Below are 10,666 nucleotides of genomic sequence, written 5' to 3' on the forward strand. Positions count from 1 at the left end.
TTGAACTTTGCGACTGTTGAATATTGTCGGCAACTTTATCCTACGTAATTTCCCCGTATTGTCCAGGTGCTAGCGCGCGTAATGTCCGGCACGCTGTACGCGGGGCAGGCGGTGCGCGTGCTGGGCGAGAACTACAGCACGCAGGACGAGGAGGACTCGCGCATCATGAACGTCGGCCGCCTGTGGATATACGAGGCGCGGTACAAGGTCAGTATTTTAAAGTAAAACTTCATTACGCGCGCTTGACTCCGGGAGTAAGCTGGTAAATGCGTTACGAAAAGTGTAATCGAAATGTTTGAAGTTTTAAGAGCGCCATCTGTAGTCACACTGCTAAACTGCGACACAACCCAAGCTCCGACCTAAAAAAATGTTGTGTACCTTGCACTTATTATTGAGCTTTGCCGATTGATTTTTGTGCCACTATAACCTTTTCCCGACCAGACCATGAGACCAATGAGATAATCTCGTTAAAATAAACAGGCAAAATCCAACCAGTTGCAGTTCAACCAGTGTATGTGCAAACCTCCGGCTTCGGCGCGAATGGATCAGGGGCCCATCAACTGATCAGAGTGGGAAACCGGGCTTTCGTAATACGGCGCTGCACCGCGAAACGAAAGCCTTCAAACAATTGGTTAGATAGGCAATATACACTTACGGTCGAAGGTCGCGAGTTGACCTGGGTTGGTTGGCCCCAGCTGACGGGTGAGCATTGTTGAGGTAAAAGGGATGGGACTGGAACAACTCTGTTGCCACTGGACAATATTTTGACAATTTATCTTCACTTGGTCGCATGTTAGCGCCACTGAGATCAGAGTAAAACATTGTGCTGAGATCCTTTTTCTTATTTGGTATCTAGGTGGAACTAAATCGTGTGCCAGCCGGTTGTTGGGCTCTCATCGAAGGTATCGACCAGCCGATAGTGAAGACCTGCACCCTTGTCTCCGCTGATGAGGAGGAGGAGCTGCACACATTCAAACCTTTGCGCTTCAACACACAGGCTGTGGTCAAGATTGCTGTGGAGCCTGTAAACCCTTCGGAACTGCCCAAAATGCTGGATGGTCTCAGAAAGGTACATAAGGCTGCTTAAGTAGCTTAATAAATTAAGGTTTTCTCCTGGCAAAGGCTTTTCGCTATGTTGAAGAGTAAAAGAGAATCTTTGTAGTTTTTAACAAACATAGTTGACTGAATTGCTAAGTAAACAGGTCAACTTACATTTTCCTCCTGGAGTAAATGCCCCCCTTTTGAAATAAAATGTTCACACCAATGTACCATCAATGGAGGTAGTTTTAGTTAGTAAGGCATCGAGAAGAACAGAGAAGTTAAACTTTATCAGTAGGATGTCATTGATATAATTAATTAAATTAAATATATTGAATACCAAAAGGTTTAATTCAAATGATTTTCTTGGATATCTTTATATACTTAATTAGTCATAAGCTTGTTTAAATAAGTATTGATAGTCTCGAGCTGTTCAAGCTTTAATTAACAGTGAGCTTCTGCATGTCGCTTCTAAAGACAGCTGGGGGGTCTGTATATAAATTTTATTAACATAAAATAATGTACGAATATGTATGTTCAAAGGTGAACAAATCGTACCCGGTCCTGTCGACTCGCGTGGAGGAGAGCGGCGAGCACGTGGTGCTGGGTACAGGCGAGCTGTACCTGGACTGCGTCATGCACGACCTGCGCAACATGTACTCCGAGATCGACATCAAAGGTACGTGCGGATACTTGCTCACCTGCGGCACGGGCGAGCTGTACCTGAACTGCGTCATGCACGACCTGCGCAACATGTACTCCGAGATCGACATCAAAGGTACGTGCGGATACTTGTTCACCTGCGGCACGGGCGAGCTGTACCTGGACTGCGTCATGCACGACCTGCGCAACATGTACTCCGAGATCGACATCAAAGGTACGTGCGGATACTTGCTCACCTGCGGCACGGGCGAGCTGTACCTGGACTGCGTCATGCACGACTTGCGCAACATGTACTCCGAGATCGACATCAAAGGTACGTGCGGATACTTGCTCACCTGCGGCACGGGCGAGCTGTACCTGGACTGCGTCATGCACGACCTGCGCAACATGTACTCCGAGATCGACATCAAAGGTACGTGCGGATACTTGTTCACCTGCGGCACGGGCGAGCTGTACCTGGACTGCGTCATGCACGACTTGCGCAACATGTACTCCGAGATCGACATCAAAGGTACGTGCGGATACTTGCTCACCTGCGGCACGGGCGAGCTGCACCTGGACTGCGTCATGCACGACTTGCGCAACATGTACTCCGAGATCGACATCAAAGGTACGTGCGGATACTTGCTCACCTGCGGCACGGGCGAGCTGTACCTGGACTGCGTCATGCACGACTTGCGCAACATGTACTCCGAGATCGACATCAAAGGTACGTGCGGATACTTGCTCACCTGCGGCACGGGCGAGCTGTACCTGGATTGCGTCATGCACGACCTGCGCAACATGTACTCCGAGATCGACATCAAAGGTACGTGCGGATACTTGCTCACCTGCGGCACGGGCGAGCTGTACCTGGATTGCGTCATGCACGACCTGCGCAACATGTACTCCGAGATCGACATCAAAGGTACGTGCGGATACTTGCTCACTTGCAGCACGGGCGAGCTGTACCTTGACATTGCCCTGTACTGCGTTGTGTCAGTTATGTTATGAGCCTATAAGTTATCATTTAGTAGTGGACGCCCACGTCGTCCGCTCTTGGACTTCCTTAATATTACCATGTCGTAAAGTCATTGACAGCTCGTGATAAGTGACATTTCATTTCATGACATTTCGCTTTTATACAGGGTGCTGGGAAGTATTTCCCATAACTCTGAGATTCTATTCTTTATCGAAAATTAATTAAAAATATACAAACAACATGTGTTCTATAATTATTATTTTCAGAGTAATTATTTTGTGAATAGATCTTAAAATGTGTTGCTTATATGAATCCTCATAATTATGACGTGCCAAGTCTTATGTATTTTAAAATACAATCATAGATAAAGACGTGTGTTAGATGGATAGTCGGAATTATTTGAATTACCTATTTATTTGTATGAAAACATCAAAAGATTGTATTTTTAACCGACTTCCAAAAAGGAGGAGGTTCTACGTTCGGCTGTATGTATGTTTTTTTTTTTTTTTTTTTTTTTTTATGTATGTCCAGCGATAATTCCGTCAATTATGGACCGATTTTGAAAATTCTTTTTTTGTTTTGTAGGGTTTACTTCCAGGGTGGTCCCATTTTTTTCATGTCAGGATCTGATGATGGCATCCTGGAGAAATTGAGGGGAACTTTCGAAAGTTGTAGAGACGGCTAGTACGTTTGTTAGTGTTTCCATAAGGTATTTTAAACCACTACAACTTTATGAAGGTTTGGAGTTGGTCTGATGATGGAGCCGAAACACAGACGATGGAACTCATCAAGGATTTACAGCAGTCACCTTTTGTTTGGGCTTGATTAATTTGTATTGATGAGTACTTTCCACCTATATGGGTTGTGACTGTATTAAGGGTCTGGTGATGAAGACGAGGGACAGTGAAGAGAACTCCTCGACGGTTCACAGTAGCTACCTTGTGTTTGGACTTGATAAATTTGTATTGATGAGAACTTACCACCTAGATGGATTGTGACTGTATTAAGGGTCTGATGATGAAGACGAGGGACAGTGAAGAGAACTCCTCGACGGTTCACAGTAGCTACCTTGTGTTTGGACTTGATAAATTTGTATTGATGAGAACTTACCACCTAGATGGATTGTGACTGTATTAAGGGTCTGGTGATGAAGACGAGGGACAGTGAAGAGAACTCCCCGACGGTTCACAGTAGCTACCCTGTGTTTGGACTTGGTGAATTTGTATTGATGAGAACTTTCCACCTAGATGGATTGTGACTGTATTAAGGGTCTGATGATGAAGACGAGGGACAGTGAAGAGAACTCCTTGACGGTTCACAGTAGCTACCTTGTGTTTGGACTTGATAAATTTGTATTGATGAGAACTTTCCACTTAGATAGGTTGTGACTGTACACACGCAGTGGGTATGCTAACACTAAAAATAAAAAAATAAAAATTTTAATAAAAAAAATTCAACCGACTTCCAACTCAAAAAATAACTTTAACTAAAAAGCAAAAAATAACATCCTACCTATGTGCTACCTTCTGATCAGTTTGAAGGCGGTGCCAAGCCAGTGTCGTGTTTTAATTAAAGCTGTTTCTGGAATAACCACAGAAATTTTGTAGTTTAAACGTATTTAATTAAAACATCACTGGCTTGGCACCGCCTTCAAACTGATCAGAAGGTAGCACATAGGTAGGATGTTATTTTTTGCTTTTTAGTTAAAGTTATTTTTTGAGTTGGAAGTCGGTTGAATTTTTTTTATTAAAATTTTTATCTAGTTAAAAAATATTAGTTATGCAGTTCGGCTCCTACTCCCGAGCAACCTGTATATTTAAATTAGAAGATATATAGATACATTACCTCCAAATGTATTTGTTTGCATACAGTCGCGGACCCGGTGGTCTCGTTCTGCGAGACGGTGGTGGAGACTTCGTCGCTGAAGTGTTTCGCGGAGACGCCCAACAAGCGCAACAAGCTGACGATGATCGCGGAGCCCTTAGAGCGCGGCCTGGCCGAGGATATCGAGGCGGGCGCCGTGTGCGTCACGTGGGACCGCCGCCGCCTCGGCGAGTTCTTCCAGACCAAGTATGCGACTGATACGTTATGCTTATGTTCCACTAAGCGATCGGAACGTCCAAAATACTCTTGCAGTCGTTCCACGTGACCCTCAGGCCTAGTTCGGACTACTTTAGTATTTTAGTCGAGTACGATAAATTATTGGATTTACCGCCCAAAAATCGTTCGTACTCGACTAAAATACTAAAGTAGTCCGAACTAGGCATCACGGTCGTTGTGGTGAAGGCGAAAATGTCACTGATGCATAAATTGAATAATGAATTTCGTTCACGCAGGGCTCACATTGACCCATCTCAAAAGGGGGAGAAAAATAAGTTTCAATGTTAAATGAAGTTTTAATTAAGTGTAAATTCCTTATATTTTACAAAATATACAAACTGTAAATTATTAAATTTATTTTAGGGGTAAATAAAAAAATACATGACAGCAATTAATGTTACTGAAGTATATTTTTCAAGTGATGTGATGTGTCTAACTAATTTATAAAAATAAATTTAATTTTTCGAGTCGCGTTTTGTATTATTAACCGACAAGTGGAACGAAAAATCTGTGGTCGTGAGCAGGACAGTTGTGATCGCTTAGTGGAACATAGCCATCTATTTACTCAAGCGTTCCTGCATTATACGGACTAAGGAAATATTATTTCCTTTCGATCAAACTGGTTTCTTTTTTTTAATAAAATGAACTTTTCAGATATGATTGGGATTTGTTGGCAGCGCGTTCTATCTGGGCCTTCGGGCCCGACGCGACCGGGCCAAACATTCTGGTAGACGACACGTTGCCGTCCGAAGTGGACAAACACTTGCTCGCCTCCGTCAAGGATAGTATTGTTCAAGGTCAGTGAATGATTCTGGGATGATTTGAAAAAAAAATCTGGATCTAGGGAAACATGAACAGGAGATGAACAGATACTGACTGACTGACTGTCAGATACTGATATCCTGTCTATCCAGTCAGTCAGCTGACTGACTGGATAGACAGGATAGAAGGCTGTGATACTTGAAACAACTCCTATTGTGTGGGGGTTCCTCACTCTGGGACCCTGGCCACCAAATGGAGCATTTGATGCTCAGGGCTTCAGAGTGAGCAGCAAATGGTTGAATTTTTTTTTAATTTTTTTGTATTTGTTGTTAAAGATGAAAAAAAGTGTAAATAAATAACTGAGATAAATTTAAGTCCTTTGTAACAATATTATTTCATTAGTATTACAGATATATAAAACGGTATTACACTATCAAAGACTATTCTACTTGCAAATAATAATAATTATAATAATTTAAATTATGTATTAAATTTTGTTTGATAAACATTGTACATTAGTTATAAGATTCGAAAATATAAATCTGCATGACATTTTATAGAGAATTGTATGCTTCAACATATGAAATTTGAATATAAAAAATAATCGATTTTCGCTAATTTTGGAGCACTTTTTTTTTTTAAATCACAATTTCATCCCATCCCAATGATGGCAAGTTTCGAAGATCAGTAATACCATCAAGTATTTAAGTTTTTTGATAAACATTGTACGTTAGTTGTAATTTGAATATAAAAAAAAATCGATTTTCGCTAATTTTGGAGCAATTTTTTTAAAATCACAATTTCATATCCCAATGATGGCAAGTTTCGAAGATCAGTAATACCATCGAGTATTTAAGTTTTTTTATAAACATTAGTTGTAATTTGAATATAAAAAAATCGATTTTCGCTAATTTTGGAGCAAATTTTTTTTTATCCCAATTTCATATCCCAATGATGGCAAGTTTCGAAGATCAGTAATACCATCAAGTATGTAAGTTTTTTGACAAACATTGTACATTAGTTGTAATTTGAATATAAAAAAAATCGATTTTCGCTAATTTTGGAGCACTTTTTTTAAAATCACAATTTCATATCCCAATGATGGCAAGTTTCGAAGATCAGTAATACCATTAAGTATTTAAGTTTTTTGATAAACATTGTACATTAGTTGTAATTTGAATATAAAAAAAAATTGATTTTCGCTAATTTTGGAGCAATTTTTTTTTAAATATCCCAATCTTGGGTGGCGCAGGCTTCCAGTGGGGCACTCGCGAGGGCCCGCTGTGCGAGGAGCCCATCCGCAACGTGAAGTTCAAGATCCTGGACGCCGTCATCGCGCAGGAGCCGCTGCACCGCGGCGGCGGGCAGATCATACCCACTGCCAGGAGGGTGAGACTCGTCAAACAAACAAACTGACAACGGACACTAATGTTTGACAACTATCCATACTATAGCTTGGCAACTTCGTTCGTAAAACTCCCCATGTTCCGCGCGGAGCGGGGGGCGTGTAGCGATGAATGAAAAACCCGCGCAGTCTTTCCTCCTGTCGCCCGCATATCATGGGAGTGTTATCAACGAACTTGCCAGACTATAATATTATAAGTGTAAAGTGTGTGTGTCTGTGTCTGTTTGTTTGTCCATCTTTCACAGCAAAATGGAGCGACGAATTGACGTGATTTGTTAAGTGGAAATAATTTGGGGTAGGGAGTAGGTAAATGGTAGAAAAAAAGAAAGAAAAAAAATAAGTTTAGTAATTTTTAGTGTCTTTGTGACACTACATCAGTTCATGCAGTTCGTCATATCTTAGATATTATATGAGTTTCTTGGACACCAAATATAAAGGGTTTAAGTTAAAGGGAAAGGGTAGTTAAGAAGCGCACATTAGTCAAAGCGAAGCTGGACCGGGTCCGCTAGTACAGATATAAAATGGAGTGGAATAGATACAGTAACAGGGTCTCATCATTGTGAACAATTTCATATTTAGTTGTGGGAATTGAATTCAGCCACAGCCGTGAAAAAAAGCAGGGTAATTTTAACCTTCCATATGAAAAAAGTAACCTACAATTAAAAGTGACAATTTAAATCTCGTTTAAATTTTACAATTTTTTTTCACAAACCGGGCCAGATTGTGCCCATTGTCCTTTATGCTGACATTGTTTGTGTATATGAATAAACCATTTAGAGGAATCTATTTACAGAAGCAGGTGGTTTGGTGTTCCGCGTCTCGAAAGAAGTCCTGCGGCGAAAACCTGAACTAAAATTGACAGCGCCATACACAAATAACAATAAGACCGCCATTACAAAATGACAATGAGCGCCATTAATACATTAGCGCCGCATCTAAGGGACTTGTTTCGTGGCGCGGAGTATAGTTAATATTTTTTGAATAAATAAATTTATAAAAAGACAATACGTAATTTAAAAAGAATAAGTTACGAAATGACATGGGTTTCTTGTTTTGTTTCACCACTATTCTAAATTGAAATCCAGGTGGCATACTCTGCTTTCCTGATGGCAACTCCTCGCCTGATGGAGCCCTACCTGTTCGTGGAGGTGCAGGCGCCGGCCGACTGCGTGTCAGCCGTGTACACCGTGCTAGCGAAGAGGAGAGGTAAGCGTGCCTTACTAAGATTATAAACGTAACTATCAAGTTAATGTTTCGTGACTAGCTTCATCTCGATGAGACGATCATCTTTTTTATTTACGAAAATTCTTGATTCTGGTAGGTAACTGAATAACCAGGAAATGAAAATTTCTGAGCGTCGGACTGAGATAATGTACCACGCAATTTGTAGGACTTTGTGGCTGTTAAGTTTTATAACTATTAATTAATGAGTTAGTCAGTTAAAAAAACATTTGGTTAGTAACAACTTTTGATAAATTACCCTCCTCCCAACTTGTATTAATAACGAGGTTATTAAAAGTTGTTACTAACCAGCTTTGTTTTTTAGTGTACCAGCTGTTTTTGGGTAGTTGGTCAAATAATCGTAAGATCCTACTAGAGCAGCTTTGGATAATCGTTCTAATATATAACTTGCTGCAGTTCTGATGAGACCTAGGCCATACCAAGTTATAGAGAGATTTTGCTGGCAATTATCTCGCGCCTAGTTCTACTTCTACGGCGTGCAAACTAACCACATAGCCATTTTTAGTCAGTTCATTTAGGAATCAATATTAATCGAATGTGTGAGAAACAAATGTAAATCATTCCAGGTCACGTGACACAAGACGCGCCCGTACCGGGCTCGCCGCTGTACACCATCAAGGCGTTCGTGCCCGCGATAGACTCGTTCGGCTTCGAGACCGACCTGCGCACGCACACGCAGGGCCAGGCCTTCTGTCTGCAAGTGTTCCATCACTGGCAGATCGTGCCCGGCGACCCTCTCGACAAGAGCATAGTCATCAGGTAAAGTAACACAAGTCGTGCCCATACCCGGCGACTCTCTCGACAAGAGCATAGTCATCAGGTAACGTTACACAAGTCGGGCCCATACCCGGCGACTCTCTCGACAAGAGCATAGTCATCAGGTAAAGTAACACAAGTCGTGCCCATACCCGGCGACTCTCTCGACAAGAGCATAGTCATCAGGTAAGGTTACACATGTCGCGCCCATACCCTGTGATCCTCTAGACAAGAGCATAGTCATCAGGTAACGTTACACAAGTCGCGCCCATACCTGGCGACCTTCTGGTCAAGAGCATAGTCATCAGGTAACGTTACACAAGTCGAGCCCATACCCAGCGATCCTCTAGACAAGAGCATAGTCATCAGGTAACGTTACACAAGTCGCGCCCATACCTGGCGACCTTCTGGTCAAAAGAGCATAGTCATCAGGTAACGTTACACAAGTCGAGCCCATACCCAGCGATCCTCTTGACAAGAGCATAGTCATCAGGTAACGTTACACAGGTCGCGCCCATACCCAGCGATCCTCTAGACAAGAGCATAGTCATCAGGTAACGTTACACAGGTCGCGCCCATACCCAGCGATCCTCTAGACAAGAGCATAGTCATCAGGTAACGTTACATATGTCGCGCCCATACCCGGCGACCCTCTCGACAAGAGCGTAGTCATCAGGTAACACAAGTCGACCTGCTTTTTATTGGTTTTCAAGGCAACCAAATAACTCATTTTATATCAATACTTAGTGATTGTTTATGGAATATTTAATGGGAATATTTTGTATTTTTAATTTATTTGTCTCTTTTTAGGGTTCGGAACGTATATACATACAAAAACGGAACCCTTATTTCAATATGTTGTACAACAGATGAAACGTTTTATTCCGCCAATGATTATTAAATTATAATATTTAATTAAATAGTTAGTCATTCTATAATGCATTCATGTATAATACCATGTTATGTTTTAAAGGATATTCAGAGATATATGAAGATTTATTCATACCGTAATAAATTATGTGCAGCGGTAAATTTTTTGCTGTCGTCGCTACCCGTCCCCCGGCCCCCGGGAGTGTTACGAACGAATTTGCCAAGGTATATTCACATATTTATGTGAATATGTTTTTCAGGCCATTAGAACCGCAGCCCGCCACTCACCTAGCGCGCGAGTTCATGATCAAAACCCGCCGACGGAAAGGACTGAGCGAAGACGTGTCCATCAACAAGTTCTTCGACGACCCTATGTTGCTGGAGCTCGCTCGGCAAGATGTACAATTTAATTAAACTTTAATTATATACGTTCCACATTATTGCTTGTTTCATTTCTCAGATACTGTATTAACAATCTGTGCTTTTTTTTTGTTCTTCTTATTTTTGTTTTAATGTGTTGCAATGCAATCTTTAAGACGTCTCCGAACGACGTGCGTTAAGCTGTGCAATACAAGATTTTAGGTATACCCGGTTATGCAGGTGCGCGGCGTCAGTGCATCACCCCGCGCGCGATTTTTATATGACCAGCGCTTAAGGACACCCGCACCTTATTTCGGTAAAGATCGACCACATCCGACTACACCTCTGAAAGTTAGCGTCAAATTTGACTGATGGGCGGTTACCGCCCATTTAGTGAAGTGCCACTCGTGACTCAATACAAACGGATACGAATTACGAATTACGGGACGATTGATTATTATATATCCATTAATTTTACAATTGGTATCGAATTTAAAGTGATCAGTAGA

General features: G+C 41.7%; 1 protein-coding gene across 1 annotated transcript in view; it reads left to right on the forward strand.

The window, feature by feature from the left end:
- LOC112055942 (116 kDa U5 small nuclear ribonucleoprotein component) overlaps positions 1–10,237 on the forward strand; it is a 28,200-nt gene extending 17,963 nt beyond the window's left edge. The window contains exons 8-16 of the mRNA XM_052881343.1: positions 67–207; positions 857–1,069; positions 1,582–1,717; positions 4,534–4,732; positions 5,417–5,559; positions 6,777–6,913; positions 8,015–8,135; positions 8,738–8,930; positions 10,058–10,237. Of these exons, the coding sequence (XP_052737303.1) occupies positions 67–207; positions 857–1,069; positions 1,582–1,717; positions 4,534–4,732; positions 5,417–5,559; positions 6,777–6,913; positions 8,015–8,135; positions 8,738–8,930; positions 10,058–10,211 (1,437 nt within the window). The 3' untranslated portion in view covers positions 10,212–10,237. The remainder of the gene's footprint in view (positions 1–66; positions 208–856; positions 1,070–1,581; positions 1,718–4,533; positions 4,733–5,416; positions 5,560–6,776; positions 6,914–8,014; positions 8,136–8,737; positions 8,931–10,057) is intronic.
- The last annotated feature ends 429 nt before the right edge of the window (positions 10,238–10,666 follow it).

This window comes from Bicyclus anynana, chromosome 4 (genome assembly GCF_947172395.1).
Source record: "Bicyclus anynana chromosome 4, ilBicAnyn1.1, whole genome shotgun sequence".
In the NCBI taxonomy this organism is placed as follows: Eukaryota; Metazoa; Arthropoda; class Insecta; order Lepidoptera; family Nymphalidae; genus Bicyclus; species Bicyclus anynana.